Genomic DNA, 19,134 nt, shown 5'->3' with positions numbered 1-19,134 from the left:
AGTTTCATAGGGTCCTTGCGAGACTAAATAAATATGAAGGAGAACACTTAAAAGCAATGTCTGGCATATAGTAAGAGCTACTGAAGTCTTTGCTACTGCAACAACTATTATTGTGGCATTAGTTTATATTTTCTTATTTATTATCTACCTCCCCAACTGCAATGCTAACTCCGTAAGAGAGTTTATTTGCTTTATGGCCCTATCCTCAATGCTTAGAATACGGTCAAGCACTTAGCAGATGTTCAGTAAATTTCTGCCGAATGAAAACATTATTATGCTCTTACATTTGACTGTGGTACTAGTTCACTTGCCCTCAGAATGGTACACACGAAGGCAAAGGTGGGGAATGTGAGCAAGGAAACCCATGTAAGGAAGTGACTTATCACCTACTCTACAATGTTGTAGTCCTTCAGCCTCAGGGAACTTATACAGTAATTAGCTTTTGTTATCGATCATATTAATTGCTGAAATAAAAAATATATTTGATTACACCTAGCATGTTAATCCACAATTTAAGAGGTTATAAAGAAGGTGGTAATTCCACTGCACTGAGATGTTTCTCTTTTTTCCATACAGAGATGTCTCTTAAATAGCAGGGATATATTTATCATTATAAAATGGTAGAGTAGTTTCCTAAAGCTACTGTAACAAAGTACCACAAATTAGGTGGCTCAAAACAATGGAAATCTATTCTCTCACAGCTCTGGAGGCTAGAAGTCCACAGACAAGGTCCCATCAGGGCCACACGCTCTCCAAGATCCTGGGTCGAGTCTCTGTCTCTTTTAGTTTCTGGGGGTAGCCCTCAATCTTTAGTGGCCCTGGCCGGCAGGTGCAGCCCTTCAACGCGTTGCCTCCACAGTCACGTGGTCGGGCAGCATCCTCCCCCTCAGGTGTCTCTTCTCTGAAGAACCCACCCTACCCTACTCAGGAGGACTTCACTTTTTCTTTAGTGTTTTATTTATTTGAGAGAGAGAGAGAGAGAGAGAGAGAGAGAGAGAGAGAGAGAGAGAGAAAGTGTGCACATGCACGCATGCTTGAATGGGGGAGGGGCGAAGAGAGGGAGACACAGAATCTGAATCAGGCTCCAGGCTCTCAGCTGTCAGCACAGAGCCCAACATGGGGCTTGAACTCAGGAACCGTGAGATCATGACCTGAGCCGAAATCGGATGCTTAACCGACTGAGGCACCCAGGCGCCCCAGGAGGACTTCATCTTAACTAATTATGTCTGCGATGACCGTACTTCTAAACTGCAGTCCTGGAGGTAGGACTTCAACATACCTTTTGGGGGCACACCATTCCAACCTAGGTATACACTGCATTATTACCTAAAGTTGCACTTTTCAGCTCATGAAGGTATTATTTATCTTTAAGGCAGACCCACGTATATTTCTGAATTTTGATACTTAATAAGAAAAGCCATATTCATTACTGGTCCCAGTTCTCCAGGATAACTCCTAGTTATCTCTATGGTTGAATTAACAGCATTATAATTATGAGAAATGTAATTAGGTCAGTGATTTAAAACAGTAAACATTCTAAACCTGTTACAAACAAGGGTCATGAATAAAATAATAATAATGATTTTTCTGGGCCATTTTAAAACAGTAGGGAAAAACATCCTGCCCAATTGCATCTAACACAATATTTTTCAACATTATGAGATATGCAGGATTATATTCACTTTACAGATGAAGTCTGAGGCTTCTAAGTACTCTGTCCAAGGTAACAGATGATAAGTGGTAGAACTGAGATCCCACCACAGATTGATTCCAAGCCCACATTTTAAAGTCCTACAACTCAACTGTGCTTTGGCCACAGTTTTATGTAAAATTCCATCAAATTTGACTAAAAATCTGTTTGGATTTGGCCAAAAGATGGTCTGGAGGTTGTAATTTCACCTCTAGGAACCTAAAAAAAAAGACAACTGGCCCTAAACTGTGGTGTGTAAAGTAAAGTTACATGCACCAAGCCCTGTGTTTCTATTTAGTTCCATTATTTTTAAGAACCAATAGACAACAAGGACAACAGAAATGGAGATACTCTTGTTCCCCCTAGTGAAAAGCTTCCTAGAGCAGCTTGAGGTGAAAAATCAGGACAAGAAAAGTTTAGCTAAGTGGTATGTGAGGACCACTTACCACACACACACTAACACAACTGTTCTTTCAGAAATTATTGTTATGAGCAGGAAGCCAATTAACAGCTCAGCAAGGCCGCACCATTGTTTAAAGAGAGGGACTCCATAAAAGCACAAAGAAGAAATTCTGACCCTATCACCTCAAGTACTCAGGCCCCCAAGGTTAGAAAATGGCCACAGAAGAGCAGTGAACTTTTTTGTTTCTTTTAACGTGTATTTATTTTTGAGGCAGAGAGAGACACAGTGCGAGCGGGGGAGAAGGGGCAGAGAGAGGGAGACACAGAAACCCGAAGCAGACTCCAGGCTCTGAGCTGTCAGCACAGAGACTGATGCAGGGCTCGGACTCGAGGACCACGGGATCATGACCTGAGCTGAAGTCAGACACTTAACCGACTGAGCCACCCAGGGCCCCTGAGCTGTGAGCTTTTAATATTGTTTGCATAGATGTTCTCTAATCACCACCAGTGCCAGTGATAGAGAAAAAGTAGTATCTTAGGAGGTGAAAAGTTTGCAAACTGCAGGTAATAAGACAAATTATACCTATTCCCATTTACTATTTTGGGGGGGGATGATAAAATATTTCTATATTGTTTACTTATAGTAAGAAGTTCCTTTAATACTGATAAAGTGATAGAATGCTAACAAGAATTTCAACAGCACACTAACTGCCATAGTTAGGCAACTTTTTATGCTTTCAATGAGTAAGAAATGATCTTAAGAGATTATCTATTGGCCTTTCAAAGATCCATTTCCAATCACTACTTTTTTTAATGTTTATTTTTGAGAGAGAGAGAGAGAGTATTGAGTGGAGGAGGGGCAGAGAGAGAGAGAGAGAGGGAAATACAGAATCTGAAGCAGGCCCCAGGCTCTGAACCACAAACTGTCAGATAATGACCTGAGCTGAAGTCGGACATTCAAGCAACAGAGCCACCCAGGTAGGTGCCCGTCCAATCACTATTTTTTTTAAGATGACTTTTTAAAAGACAGGGTTTGTTTACTATGTGCACTCCAGTTTGAACCTCTAAAACAAGGACATCAAATAAAATATTACCTAGAGACCAGGTTTCTGGAATACTTCCAACTCCAGAAATAGAAAAAAACATACACGCACATGTTCTGGGGGTACAGGGCAGCTCCCGACTATCTAGGCAAGGACAAACATAAAAGAAAATAGATGAAGGCCACCCTAGGTTTCCACCTGACCCCCTGAGATCGGACAACCCACGTGGGGAAGTGAAGGCACACTGCGATTGGCGGGCAGGATCTCTCCAAGGTCAGTTTTTTCTTTGGAAAGCAGAGACGCATAGGAGAAGCAATCAGAGTACAGAGAAAACAAAACTGGAGAGATGAGCAGAGAGGGAGCAGCTGATCAAAGGCAGCCGAGGAGGCTGAGGCAGTGAGCTACAAGAGAAGCCAGAGAGACCACCTGTGCCCCAAGACTCTCTCTAGCCTTTGAGGCTTAGGGCATTTACACAGTAACATGCTACTCCGTGTACAAGTAACTCTACCAGTCTGTGCACGGTTTACACATGAAAAACGCCACAGAGTGAAATATATATATTTACAGTAGCCATCCCTCAGTGGAGATTTCAATCTTCTAATACGAAATGTACCTGGGGCAGGGATGTGGACCAAAAACTACAAGGTACAAATGCTCCTCTCCGGAAATAACCACACATCACACTGCTCCTGCCCCTCTTGACCTTCTTTACCTCAATCTTCATCCCACAAAACCTGAACCCAAACTTTCAACACACGGTCTCCTCTTCATGAGAAAAGGCACATTATCATAAATAAATAAAATACCATAAAATTCCAGAGTGTTCTATTAAGGTTGATAACACAGAGGAATTCAAAATTTCACACAATTCCAAGAACAGGGAATAAAATAGGTAGAGCTGCACCTCCTGGAGGTTAGAGCCGTAGGATGACTCCAGAATGATCCTGGACCTTGGGAAGTGGAGTTTGTGGTCCTTCCCTCCTGCGGTCTACTATGAACACCCCTCAGCCCCACAGCATGCATCATTTCTTCTGCTCACTCATACTTTCTTCTCCCATAACATTAGTTGGTACATGGCTTAGCATGGCCTTTCCAACCTTGACTCTCCCTCCCCATACTATTATATAGCATTTCCACCACTCAGAGATAATAAATGTAAAGAAACCCAAGAGCACAGATGGTAGTAAAATGTATTAAAATAAAATAGGGCGTGGAGTCAAGGGAGAAGAGGGGGGAGAAGAGCGGGGGAGAAGAAAAGGAAAGAAGAAAGAAAAAAGAAAAAGAAAAAAAGAAAAAGGAGTCAATCTTCTCATAGAAACAGTGGAGTGGTGGTTGCCAGGGGCTGGGATACAGGAAAGGGGGAGAGGTTGGCAAACAGTGCAAACTTTAGATTCTCAGACCTTAGTCATGTTACAACTGAATGTATAACATGATGATTACAGTGGATAATTCTATACTGCATAACTGAAATTGACTAACTTAAGTGTTTTCATCAAAATAAAGACAGTAAATATGTGAAGGGCGGATATGTTCATTCAATTGTGGGGGTCCTTTCACAGCGTGTATGTATATCAAATCCTCACACTGTATGCTTTAAATATATTACAATTTTGTCAATTATACTTCAATAAAGCTGAGAATAAGGAAATCATTAGTTCTGAGTATTAAATACCTTTGTTTTTAACATAATTTGCTTAACTGTAATTTTATGCAACTTAATGTTGTTAAATGGCTGTCCTGGACAACTCACTCACACAATTCCTGAAAATTTAACCATCAGTCTTGCAAAAGAGTACGGCCAACTCCACTGCACCACTGCAAAACCCCTTAGCTGAAATCCCTACTCCTAACTGGAAATTCTTTCCTTTCTGTCTGAGTTCACATCCCCAGGAAAGATTCTCACTGGCTCCATTCATCTTTCTAGGCCACGGAAATCACAGGTTGCTGACCAGCCTATGAATCTGTTGCTTCATTTGAGGTGCTCTCCCTGCCCTGGATGCCTACGGCTTGTAGGGGAGGTGGAGATCAAGTGATATAAAACACAGATATCTCAGCAGCAGGGGCAGGAGATGGGACAGACGTGAGCTAGTACAAAGACAGAGATGTTAAAATCCATCGGCCCTGTGATCATTCCAACGAAGGCCCTTTCAAAAAAAGGAGCTCACAGAAATGACAATGAGTTATCAGGAAAGGGTTAAAGTGTATTTAAATACGATCTTTAAAAAGATGTGTGGGGGCGCCTGGGTGGCGCAGTCGGTTAAGCGTCCGACTTCAGCCAGGTCACGATCTCGCGGTCCGGGAGTTCGAGCCCCGCGTCAGGCTCTGGGCTGATGGCTCAGAGCCTGGAGCCTGTTTCCCATTCTGTGTCTCCCTCTCTCTCTGCCCCTCCCCCGTTCATGCTCTGTCTCTCTCTGTCCCAAAAATAAATAAACGTTGAAAAAAAATTAAAAAAAAAAAAAAAGATGTGTGGGGATCATCAACTGGCATGCAGCATTCACCTGCTTATAGTATGCCTTCCTGAAATGCAGAGGCTGGAAAACGAAAAACTGTTATTTTCCAGGTTCCTTTACGACTAGTATTCGGAATGAAAATTTGGTTCCACCATGAAGACGTAGGACACAAAACACGGAAGGCAGAAGCAAGGCAGAGCTCCACCAGCCTGTGGCTTTTAGCGGTCTTCAGCTAGCAAAGAAGGTCACAGGCGTATCAGCGTCCAGGCTCCAGCTTCAAGGGTATTGGGGAGCCTCTAGTCAACAGCTCAGAGGCATCAAGAAGTTGCCACGGCACCGGCCAGACACCACATTCCAGACTTCGAGCAGCTATGATGGCAACAGCAGTGGCTGCTATGGTCCCCTTCGTCACACGGGCAGTGGTTTCTCTTGCCTTAGTCGCAGTGGCAGCCTCCTGACTGCCACTTTCCTGACAGTGGCAGACGGGACAGCTCCCATGGCAGGTTGTTCCAAGGTGTCCTAGAAGTCGCTCCCAGATTCCTGGCCCGAGCCCAGCTCTCTAGCCCTTTCAAAGATTCCCTAAGCAACTAATTCCCTGTACTGCATCCCTTTCTGTTTCCTACACTTTACCCCGGCCAATACTGCAAGAATATATGGTAGATTGACAGCAGGTACCCATGCTATTCTTTCACAGACACACCAAGGGCCCAAGCACGATGCCACCGTTCCCATAAGTCACACCTAATAAAGACAGTCTCCCCAGCGCTGCCACCCAGGCGCCCTTCTTCAGTGTTGTCGTACCCAGGTGGGTATTTTCTCTGCTGGGCCAGGTCTCTGTGGGCTGAGACATCTACTTGTCCTGTACTCAGCAGGAGCATCTCAGTCACGTCAACCATCATCCCAGCCAGGCAAGCTCAAGGATCCTGAGCCAGAAGTGCCCCTGACGGTTCCTCTACCACATCCCTGGGCAGTCCCGAGCCTAAGAACTCATTTTCCTCCACTGCATCCCCTTGTCAGGCCGAGGGAAAAAGACAGAAGTGGAGCCGGCTCTAACTCGGACTCGTACTATCACCCCACCGAGAAGGGCAAGAAGAGAAACCATACAGGGCGCCCATTCAGAAGGACTCCAGTGAAAGCCTTGTGGAGGATCTTTCTGAGAGGAGAAATAATTTTTCAAAGCTAAAAACAACTAACAAGAACCAATACTCAAACATACAGCTGTTACACCAGCCAACAATTGTCTGGCTATGTAGATCTTAACCACAGACTACTGCATTACGTAAGGCTACAAATGCCCTGGAAAACTGTGACATTATATATAACGATTAAAATTCTTTCTTGTGCTCCAGCTCCTTCTCTACCATAACAACACTCGTTGCGTGCAGATGGCATGACAGACCGAGTCTGGCCTGTGACACTTAATTCCAAAATCAGGCAGATCTCATGAAGAGACAGAAGATGTTTAACAGGTTACTTCTTTTTTTCTCCCCCACCAACTTCACTTAACTTTCCTACAGAAATGCTTCTGCCAGAAGCCAAAATAAAAGCAACCCGAGTTCTAGTCCCTGCTCTGCCAGCTTTGTGCTACGACTCTTGAGCAGAGTTACGTGCCATTGCTAAGCCTCAATTTATTTACCTGTAGACTAAGGGTATTAGTCGGATTGCTATGGTTCCTTCCAGCTGAATGGCTGACTTTAAGCCCAAATAGAAAACATAACAGCACAAACACTTAAAGACTAAGAGGTGCCAATACTTCACGACCTGCTTTCACTGCCTCTTCAATGGAACCACCTTAGCGTGTAGTTCCTGAAGCCTGGAAGCAGAGAGATCTACTTGAATACAATGAGTTATTCTTCTATCTAGCTTAGCTGAATTTTACTTAAAAGCAAAGTATGCTTTGAACAGAGTCTGCATGTTTATAAAAAAAATCCCGAGTTCCAAAATTTATTCAGGTGTACATTCATCAGAGCATTTTTTAGGCCACCTGGCTCAAGATGCGTGTGTTAACAAACACCTTCCTGGTGAGTGAATTACAGAGTGAGTGGACACGAAACATGAGAACAAGGTATTATTTGCAGCATCAGGTATACAATTTTCACAAGTATATTTATGCTAAGAGTATCCAGGCCTTTACATTGAACTGCTGAGAACAGTATCTTACAACAGCAGCAAGAATTAATGCTAACTTTCTGTCTGATTGGTAACTCTTGGGAATAACTACTTCATCACGCAGTTTGGCTACACGGATTAAACTGCACTGCCACAAACTTTGTTTAGAAACAGAAGCAATGAAGCTTTTATTTTAAGTACTTGCCCAATGTTTTACTGAATTTAACACCCACTCGAACAATTCAAAATCGTGGGGGTTTTTCCTTTTAATAGAGAAAAAGGAAGTACGGCAGATTCTCCAGACACAATGAAATAATTTTCTATCTGGAAAGTGAAGAGGGAAGACTCAAAGCTGCTTCAGGTCAGGGGCGCCTGGGTGGCTCAGTCGGTTAAGCGTCCGACTTCAGCTCAGGTCATGATCTCACGGTTCGTGGGTTCAAGCTCCGTGTCAGGTTCTGCGCTGACAGCTCGTAGCCTGGAGCCTGCTTCCGATTCTGTGTCTCCCTCTCTCTCTGTCCCTCCCCCACTCGCTGTGTCTCTCTCAAAAATAAATGAACATTAAAAAAAGTTTTAAAAAAAAGTTACTTCAGTTCACAGTCCTCCTCGTGCGTCTGAGACCTTCAGTGTGTTCATCTTTCTGCACCTTAGTTTTCTCACGTGTAAAAGAGAGAGGATAACACCTGACTCATAGAGAATGACAACACACAAAGTTCTTTCCAGGAATATATGTATGCCAACACACACAACCTTATAAACCCGATGAGGTGGGTGTATAACGTACGGACATACGACTGTTACTCAGTACTCAGCAGCTAGAATTCTTGCAACAAGTCCCCAAGTCAGAATATTCCTATTAGACCCAGGGCAAGGTTGTCGCCCTAGAGGTGGCACCAAAGGAAGGCTGATGGGTCATTTCATTCACCAGCATTTCACTATGAGATAGCTCTAGTTAGCAATTCTAACTCTATTAAAAGGAAACTAAATTTTTTTTTTTTTTAATTTTTTTTCAACGTTTATTTATTTTTGGGACAGAGAGAGACAGAGCATGAACGGGGGAGGGGCAGAGAGAGAGGGAGACACAGAATTGGAAACAGGCTCCAGGCTCTGAGCCATCAGCCCAGAGCCCGACGCGGGGCTCGAACTCACGGACCGCGAGATCGTGACCTGGCTGAAGTCAGACGCTTAACCGACTGCGCCACCCAGGCGCCCCGGAAACTAAATTTTTAAGGAGTATGGGCATTCCAACTTAAAACACTGAAACTAGTGAAAAGTATCCGTAGCTAAAATTAATAACATTTTAACAAAATGTTCTTTTGCCCAAAGCTACAGAGATGGCTTAAGATACAGTTCTGTGAGCAGAAGTAAGGAAATTGTATTATTTTAACAGATTTCATGGCTTAATCAATCAATATATGGGATTAATACTGAACTCTGGTAATAGACTTCTGCAGTAGAAGCAGTGATTTTCCAAATATGGTCTAAAGACGTCCCAAGATGGACATAAACTAATCTGAAAATGCAAAATCATGCTATGATTCTTGATAAATCACACCCAATTCCGTGAATACTGGTTTTGATGTACAGAGTATTTACCATTAATTTGGCAATGTTCAACATTCACGAAAGATACAAACTACCAGACCACAATGAGCTAAACTGCAAAACTCCTACTGTTCATGGCAACTGAAGGTTGATATTAACATTATTTTTATGGTACCAAGTTGAAGATATTTATATGGTAATCAAGAAGGTAAAAATAGTGTGCAAAGATATTCGGATTATCCACCCCTCTTCCAATTTTCAACTTCCACTCCAAATACCCCCAGTGGAGGTTGGAAAAAACAAAGGTAGTTTGATTTTATCCTACAATGTCTGCAAGTAACTTTTTAGGCAATTAAACAGATACCACAGTACAGGCTTAAGTGTAAGAGTGTTTCAAAGAGTCAGTGAAGTAGTAGGCTCGTTATGTTTGACTTCTTTGAGATCACGGTTGAAAGGTATTGTTAGGAAACGCTTAGAAATACAATAAAAATGCATCCTTAAATTTATATTTAAGAAGACCATTGTCTTAAAAGCAAAATATCCTGGAAAGCAATTATTTTAGAATTTCATGTTCAAATGGTACAATAATCTTAAGTTTTAAAAATTCCATTAACTAGATTAATAATCATTTTCTCGGGGTGCCTGGATGGCTCAGTCGGTTAAGTGTCTGACTTCAGCTCAGGTCACGATCTCGCGGTCCGTGAGTTCGAGCCCTGTGTCGGGCTCTGGGCTGATGGCTCAGAGCCTGGAGCCTGCTTCCAATTCTGTGTCACCCTCTCTCTCTGCCCCTCCCCTGTTCATGCTCTGTCTCTCTCTGTCTCAAAAATAAATAAACGTTAAAAAAAATTAAAAAGATTATAAAAAAAAAATCATTTTTTCACTGCCAAAGATAATTAAACGATCCTCCAAAGTATCCCATCCACCTAAGAACGAGCAGCACTGTTCAGAGAATCTTGATGTTAAAAAGAAAAAAAAAAGAAAAAGAAAAACGAAAAACTACAACCAGTACTTTTAAATGCACACATTAAAAAAAATGAGACGTTGAGGCACCTGGCTGGTTCAGTCTGTTGAGCATCCAACTTCGGCTCAGGTCATGATCCCATGGTTCGTGGGTTCGAGCCTGGTTGTTGGGCTCTGTGCTGACAGCTCAGAGCCTGGAGCCTGTTTCAGATTCTCTCTCTCTCTCTCTCTCTCTCTCTCTCTCTCTCTCTCAAAAATAAACTTAAAAAATTTTTTAAATTAGGATGTTGACCTCTTAAAGACCATTTAGATAAAAGCAACTTTTAAATCAAAAACTTCAAAAATTGTAATATTTAAATAAACTATTTGAGTAAAATGAGTGCCTCAGTTTGGGTCTAGAGTCTATCTGGTTTTTAAGAAACGATAGCTTGATGACAACTGGGTACTGCTGTTGGTTTCAAAGTAGAAGAGATTAAATCTTTTAAAAGAGGCCAGCATCCCGTCTTTTGAGGAACTATCCATCCCTTATCTCCTGGGGTTCTAGAACAGTTATTAATCACACTGTGCTTTCTATTCCCAGCTGCAGCAGTAGACATCTCACACAGGCCTGACCAATCAGGGTACCATGCTGCCCTCTCTCTACAACTGGTCCAAGGGATGGGCACAAAGTCCCTGCATGAGATTTGTTACTGGATTCCAGAACAAAGATGAGAAGCTTTAAGGACTCTGTGTGACTTGGGGGTTCAGAACCATCTTTCTTGCTACACGGAGATCTGAGTTGAAAAAGAAGCCAACGCAGAGGAAAAGAGCCAAGTAATAGTCCCAACGACCATCACTTGAGAGCATGAATTTAGCTGTTATAGCTAGCCGTAGGCGTGCATTTTCATGTATGTAAGCCAATAAATTTCTTAGCCTAAATTAACCTCAGTAGTTTCTGTCACTTGCTAAAGAATCCTTACAAACACAGAAATTGACATGTGAATTAGGATTTTTTTTTACCTTCCTGATGAGATCTGACCTACCTATTACCGGATACCTGTTGCAAACTGGATAACCATATCCAAAGAGTAACAGATCTCCAAGGCTACTCCATTAAAGGGGATTTTTAAAAATTATTTTATTAGAGGAAAAAAAATGCCAATTTCACTTAATTATTTGACTAAGGTCAAAAATAAAGCATTTACTAGTAAATGCTTCTTTTTCCCCTCCCTTTCAGAGTATTTTCATTCCATCAAACTATTTCTGTGAAATGTCCATCATGTGCAGTAAAATCCCACTTTTTCATAGTCACATGTAATTCCTAATCAGAACAACAATGACAAACAGGGTACCCTCTCACAAACTTCCTGAAAGCAAGAAAAATAATTATGTGTTTAAAATTATCTCCACAATGAAAAAGCAAAGAGCCAAAGATGCTAGAAAGTTTTAATTAAGTCAGTCAGTTACTGTTCATAATGCATGCCCAAAACAAGAGGGACAGCCTCCAAATAGAATAGATGCTCACTTCAATAAATCTGAAGCAAAATTTCCTTCCAATTTGTATTCCATAATACTTTAAAAGCCCTGAACCGCAAATACATTATCACAAAAAAAGTTTGGGGCACTCAGGTGGCTCCCCAGCAAAATGTAGTCCAAGCATCCCCACCATGGGATGACTGAAATTAGCGGGGAGGGAGGCAGAATTGCTCCTGGGAACCACTGCAATGCAGATGCATCAGAACACATTGGGGGGGGAGGGGGGGGGATGGAGATATAATGGTATGACCCTCTTCTCTGGAAGTCAGTAAACTGTGACTGTAACAAAAGAGAAAGGGGAGTTAAGGTGGAAATCTATTTCCAGTTCCCTTTTTACTAGACTAGGAAATTGCATTTTCCTATAAAATCGGCTAGGCTTCCAAGGTAACACAAGAAAGCCTATTACCATAAAGCACAGTACTACTGGTAATATTTCAGCTACATTATGGGTTAAATAAAAATACTCATTACATTATGAGTTGAATAAGGCTGAAGGTAGAAATAGCATTAAGCACTTTACCAACATTATTCTACAAGAAAAACATTTCAAGCTCCAATTAAAAAAAAAAAACAAAACACCTTATAAGAAGATTCATATTAGAACTACCTACATAAACAATTAGTATGATTCTCCATTTTCCAATTATTCTATAATGCCGTTTTTGTGCATTTATACAAAGTAAGCTTTTATACACATACTCGCACACTATTGAGACAGACTATACTGTAGACCTATCTGTATTGAATATTCTTGACCCATGTTTTTCTCTTCTGCTTCTTACATACTACTAAAAGGATACTAATCGCACTCAACAAAAATATATCCATCTTTCAAAGCCAGGGTAAGTTCAAAATTCTTTACAATTCTCTCCCCAGGTAGCAAAGGCAGAAAATAAGAGCAGGTGGCAAAGACCCTAACAAGCCACAAAAAGGAAATGTTCTTTCACATTTAACATGTACACATTTAAGTCCTACAAATTCACTATGCACACCCAGATGGGGATAATTTCTTAAAATTAAGAAATAGGTGTTGTTATTTTTAATTTTTTTTTTTTATCGTTTATTTATTTTTGAAGGAGAGAGAGACAGAGGCAGAGCATGAGCAGAGGAAGAGAAGAGAGAGAGGGAGACAGAATCCAAAGCAGGCTCCAGGCTCTGAGCTGTCAGCACAGAACCATATGCGGGCTAGAACTCACAAACTGTGAGATCATGCATGACCTGAGCCGAAGTCAGATGCTTAACCGACTGAGCCACCCAGGCGTGCCAGAAATAGGTCTTATTTAAAGAAACATAACACAACAAAACAACTCTTGAATGCGAGCCAACTATTTCATCTGGTGCTCAACCAAAACACAGCAACTGGTTTCAGTGTAAGTGGAAACAAGACATATAGTACCTATCCTACAAATGGTACAATACAATGTATAAAATACGCTGTAAATAAAACATAGATACAGTATATTTTGAAAGCAATTTAACTAAGGGCTTTTCGAAAGATAATTGTGTCTATATTTTATTTCCCTCTTTTTGGAATGACTTGAGAACCCAAATTCTAACATGTAAACCCGCACCGCTTTTTAGAAGTGTGCTTGGCAACCCATTAGTGTAGCTTCCACCAAAATTCATACTCAAACTGACCTAAAGAGTTTTATTTAGGTACTAGGGGAAAAGTGGAAAAAGGAAAACGCTTCCTACAGATAGTCCTTACCAGTGGAATCTTAAGCTCCCATAAAAGTGTGAGCTTCTCGGAAGACAGAGGCCATTTCTGATTCACTTTTATATTTCATATTTTTATATCACCAGCCCTGGTTCACATGGGGTACCGCCACCAAATGTCTGTTGAGGGAATGAATGTGTGCCAGCAACTGATCTTTTGTTTTCTCTTTATAAAGTAAAATAAGCACCTTTCCAGGGAAACATTCTGAATAGTATTTGTTCAAGGAAAAAAAGAGCAACTCTTCCCCACAAACACGTCTCTCACAACACTAGCCGCCGAGCCACTGAAAACTTTACCCTCAGGAGCAGTTTTAAATAAAGGGCATTTTTTCCCCTCTATGCCAAAATGTAGTATTACAAGGAAATTATTGCTTGAAAGTTCAGAAGAGAACCAAAACTGACTAATTAATTAAAGGAGTCACCATTCTAGTCTTCCATACCAAAACACATATCCTTTATCAAATTACAAACAACTGAAAATTGACGTGGAAACTGGCAGAGTTTGAAATTGGTACCAAATACTGAAGTGGCTCATAAAAATGAAATTCTCCTACAACATACTCCCCAAACCCCTAAGCGCTCACAAAATTTATAAAGCACTTAGGGGTTATATAGTAAAGGTATTATATGAAACTATTCACCTGAGAAGGGTATGCACTGACTTTGTAAGTCAGATGCTAGAGCAAATGCAGATTTATCATCAACTTACATAAATTAGAGACCAGGAAACACACACACACACACACACACACACACACTGAAATTTGTCTCTTATATTAAGAGGTTTTATAAAACACATCCCAGGATCTCAGAGGAAAAACAATTTCTATTCCCCAGGAACACAGTTCCGTTCTACAAAAATCAGTTTTAGCATTAAACTGAATGAAATAAAAATGATCTGAAAACTGAAAGGGGCCGAATATCAAGTGTTTCTTCTGCGTCTATGGCAAAAGCCCATTATTCACATGAATCAAAGGTGTCAATGAAGAGTCCAGAACCTGAAGTTACTTCAATTACTTGTGACCAATTTTAGACCCAAAAAAAAATGCTACCAAAATTTGAGAAAACAGGAAAGTTTCCAATTTAAGGTTTATCAAAAGTTAATGCTATGTTCCCTAGTTTCTGTTGTTAAAAAAAATTTTTTTTTTGTATTGGAAACCTAGGAGGCTAGCAATTAAACTCTAACTTCTCTCACTCTCCCCTTCTTCAAATAGGACAACCACCCAAACAAAACTCACAAGCCCAAAATCCCCTCTAAACCAAAAAAACAAAAAGATGCAAAAGTGAAAAGAAAGGGAGGTAGGGTTATTGATGACTGGCATAGCACAAACATCCTTACTTAAAAGCTTCTAGTAATGTGTCCCCACCCATGGGGAATGTATTTCTAGGAATGTGCTCATTTTAACAAAATTCCCCTATAAAGCAGATGCTCAAAGAGTCAATGGCAAAGACTTTTACCTATGATTAACTGGCATTAAACAAGATGTTTCAAATTAGTGTTTGTTTAAACAATAACATTGATCCTCATGATTTTCTTCTCTAGATACAGTAACAGACATAAGGTAGTTGAAAGCAGAGTGTGCATAATAATGCAGTAGACAAGGATTTCATGTACTTACTATACCAATACTTAATCTCTGAAATAAAAGCCACATAATCCGCAACGACTGAAATAGGTGTTTAAATGTATATGAAGAAGTGAATATTCCCTAAAACTCTGTACGTTCACAGTCTGGAGAAATTGAGAACCAAATTAACTACTTCTATCGTTAATCAGAATAGAAATTGCTTAAAAATATGCTCTGAAATAAATTCAAAGAAACTAATCCTGCTTACAGGACTAGATCATGAAACAATTTCATCATAGGTCTAAAGTTCAACTTCCTTTACTACTGTGAAACTACAAAGTTCAAATTCAAGTGAAAACTTCTCTCTTTGCAGAGGAAAAAAAAAAAAAAAAAAAAAGGACAGGGCTGTAATTAAGAAACAGGTGACCAGCTGGGCCAAAGAATGGGTGAAACTAAAGACTATCTTAGAAGCAGAAACGTACTCACCACTAAGAACTATGTGAATACTAAATACGAGTAAGATTCCAATAAGAAATTCCCTAATTCTTTCAAGAAATGCCTAGGATTAGGAAGCATATTTAAAGAGTTTATTTTATTAATCTTTAATGGAATTTGCAAGTAAAAAAAAAGTAAGCCCCAAATCAAAGCTAAAGACGGTCACTGCTAGAAAGAATCTCAAGTCACCTGGGTGTTGGTGCTGGCTTTGGCTGGGCTCCCCTTAGCATGTACTAGACACACACACATGAAAGGATCCATACACATCCTTTTGCCATGGACTTTGTCAGAAGACAATGAACGTGAGATCATCCCCCACTAATATTACATCTCACAAAAATGGTTACGTTTATTCTTGTACTGTGCTAGTTTCTAAATGGTATGTTATGAATATAGTTCTGTAAGACAAGAGACAGTGCTAAGTACACTTTACAATTCCTTATTAAATTGGAAAATCCATTTCTCTCTCAGAGTTTAAATAAAATAGGAAAAAAAAAAACAAACCGTGCAGAGCAAGTTCCTTTTTAAATGTCCTCACTTTGCATTTTCATACTTTTCAAATTTAATCCTAACAATATAAAATTTTTGTCTCCATTGGAGATGGTATTTATTCTGGTTTTAATCACACCCAAAGTTCTAGGAATTACCTCTTTTGGCTCTTTAATTTCTTTAATTTAATTTTGAAATCTTGTACTTAACCTGCAAAAATCTTGCTATTTTACGACAAATGTTTTAGCATAGCCATTCAAGAAAACCATTTAATCTAATGCTTAACATGAGCCCATTAGAAACCTAAGGTTACTATTCTTGGAGAAATTAAAATCTTTAAATTACAACTTGCTTAGAAACAAGAATAACTCAGATGACACATAGTGGTATCCTTTAGAAATTACTGAAGCAGAGCAGATCTTTAAAAAAATAAATGTAGTGTTCAGAACCTTTATAATTAATGATCAGAAAATATGCTCAACCCATTAATATAAATTATTCCCCTTTTTTGGCCAAACGTTTGAAGTAGGACAGTGCCTGAGGTTGTCAAGAGGGCAGAATTTTATTACTGTAAAACTGTCAACTACATTCTGGGGCATATGATGTTCATCCAACACAGCTAATCCGTATTACTGAATACACTCTAAATTCTGATTTATTTTCTCAAATTTGATATAAACTTTGAGAAAATATATAGCATGCAGACCAAACCAATACTCCCAGTCTATAAAAGAATCACAGTAATTTGAGGATACATCAACTTCCTCCCATTAAATCTTAAACTATTTTTGAAAATAACAGTTATACTCTCATTCGTGCCCCAACTAATCAAAACAAAACACAAGGCAATGATGCAGATGTTCTCATTATTCCCTGACTCATGGGATTTGAACTAAATGACATCTAGATTAGTAAATATGTGTTATATAGTATTTTGCATATTACAGACAGTGCTCAACTCCCTAGATTACAGCCATTACAGCCCCCAAAACCTTCCCTCCCCCTTTGACGTATGACTCTAAAAGTTTGAGTTAAGAATTTCTGAATTTGCAAAACTATACAGAAGATGTTTCAAGTCTGCCAAAGTTGTTCAAATTAACAATAAAAAAGAAAACCTTACATAAATCATAAGCTTTAAATGAACATGACGAGATAGATCACACGAAGAAAATCTTCATTTAAGATTACAGGGACTTGTGAGTGTGTGTGTGTGTATGTGTGTATACACCCACAATACTCACATACGTACACTGCACCACAAACCATCAGTCCCCATTAAGCCCAAGGACTATGAAAGAGAGATTTCCAGAGTGAGCTGCTGAGAAAGAGAAAACAATGGGAGAAGGAGAGAACATGTTAAAATTTTCTCCCGAATTTTCTAGCATTTTGCAGTCAAGGGATGGACTGATTCCTCTAGCCCAAGTCACAATTAAACAGCCCATTATATTCTGATGCACTATGTATTCAGTGGGGCACGCTCAGCAAAACTAGTTTGATTCCTAACAACGTTGTGATCATAATTCTCTCTCTCTCTCTCTCCCGCAAGCATCTCAGAAAACAGAACCACGTTCTAACCAATGCCGAAAGGAACAATGCCGTGAATAACAAATACAGAAGGACTATTGCATCCTATCGGGTTTCACTGTACGCAGTCTGATCAATGCTTTGAAACCTAAACGTAATGTGCTTGGCAGCAGATTTTACTCGCATGAAACACACCAGGGCAACAGGGGTCCATCTCACCCACCACGTCAACAAAATCGGTGTAAAATCAAAGATTTACAAAAGATGTGACTCGAAAGAGGCACCTAGGTCTTCTTTAGAAACCCAGACTATTCAACAGCTCCCCGCAAGAACACACTGCTGGGCCACATACCACATTCTGTACTGCATCGATACCCAGACACCTGAAACCACCTGGACCGAGTGAGTTAGGCTGTCAGCTCCAAGGTGTTGCTAGTGCAGAAGAAACACTGAAGCAGCTGAGCCCTCCTAGATACACTAGGTAGGAACGCCGACACCAAGTGCCTCAGTAGTAGAAAGCCTCTTTCCCTATTAGAAAACGCGTAAGACTGTTCCAAAGAACATGCTACAATCAGGAGGACCTTCTTCACAAAGGAGAACGGAAAAGGCTGGTTTTCCCTCTAGTCAAAAACTCTTCGGTAGGAGACAGGGCTACAGGTTTAGGAAACCCAAATTGCTTCTGGTTGCAAATCTATGACAGCTTGCAGAGCAGCCTGGCCAAGCCAGAGCTCAGTTTTCCCATCGGCAAAACGGGAATCACCATCGCCGCCCCTCCCCCTCGCCAGCGAGTCCGGAGCAACCACGGAGTCTAAGATTCCCCAGGGCGATAAGCGGTGGGGAGTGGCTGCCGCTCCCAGGACGCCCACCCCGACTTCCCCCCCAGACCTCGCAACAGAAAAGGCAGGGCCGGCGTACCTGGCTTCACAGTCTTCAGACGGATGGGCTCTCGGAAGTGGCGGATGACAGCCAGGGTGTCCCGGTTGGTGAGCCCGCTGACAGGCGTCCCGTTCACCTCCAGCAGCACATCCCCCGGGCTGGGCGCCTTGCCCGAGACGACGCAGCAGGTGCCCCCGCCGGGCTCCTCCCGGAGCCGCCCCAGGTAGGGGAACTCGCCGCGCTCCGCGCCGCCCCGGATCTCCGCGCCCAAGTCGCCCGGGGGCCCGGCCCAGGACACCGCGCACTCCTGCACCTTGCTGAGCCAGTGCTTCTTCTTCTTCAGCGTCTTCGACATCCCGAACCCCGCTGCACCATGGGGGAGACCCCGCGCGGGCGGCGGGGGCGCCGCTCCGGCCCCCTCTCAGCCTGGGGGCCCGGCGGCCCGTGCAGCCCGGCGAGGGGGCCTCGCCGCTCCGGCGCCCCCACCCCCCCGACCGCAGCCCGCTGGGGCCGGGCTGCTCCCAGCCCCGAGGCGCCCCTTGGACGCCCCTCCCGGCTGCGCTCCCCGGAGCTGCCGGGCTGCGCGAGGGCCACCCCGGGCGAGGCTGAAGAAAGGAGAGGGGAACTGTCCCCGGGCGGCTCCAGAGGGGTTTCGGGCGGGGTCACGGCCGCCGGCTGGCCCCCGGGCTCCGCGGCGGAGCGGCGGGAAAGGCAGAAGCAGGGGGGCGGGGAGGTGAAGGGGGAAGAGCCGGAAC

The 19,134-nt window shown here is 41.9% G+C and overlaps 1 protein-coding gene across 3 annotated transcripts in view; it reads right to left on the bottom strand.

Moving 5' to 3' along the window:
• MAGI3 (membrane associated guanylate kinase, WW and PDZ domain containing 3) overlaps positions 1-18,859 on the bottom strand; it is a 248,229-nt gene extending 229,370 nt beyond the window's left edge. For all 3 annotated transcript variants that reach the window (XM_045478688.1, XM_045478689.1, XM_045478690.1), the window contains exon 1: positions 18,419-18,859. In XM_045478688.1, coding sequence (XP_045334644.1) covers positions 18,419-18,734 — 316 coding nt within the window. In that variant the 5' untranslated portion in view covers positions 18,735-18,859. The remainder of the gene's footprint in view (positions 1-18,418) is intronic.
• Between the last annotated feature and the right edge of the window lie 275 nt (positions 18,860-19,134).

This window comes from Leopardus geoffroyi, chromosome C1 (assembly GCF_018350155.1).
Source record: "Leopardus geoffroyi isolate Oge1 chromosome C1, O.geoffroyi_Oge1_pat1.0, whole genome shotgun sequence".
NCBI classification, from domain to species: domain Eukaryota; kingdom Metazoa; phylum Chordata; class Mammalia; order Carnivora; family Felidae; genus Leopardus; species Leopardus geoffroyi.
The sequence above is the reverse complement of the archived record's forward strand: the minus strand, read 5'-3'. Positions and strand labels throughout refer to the sequence as shown.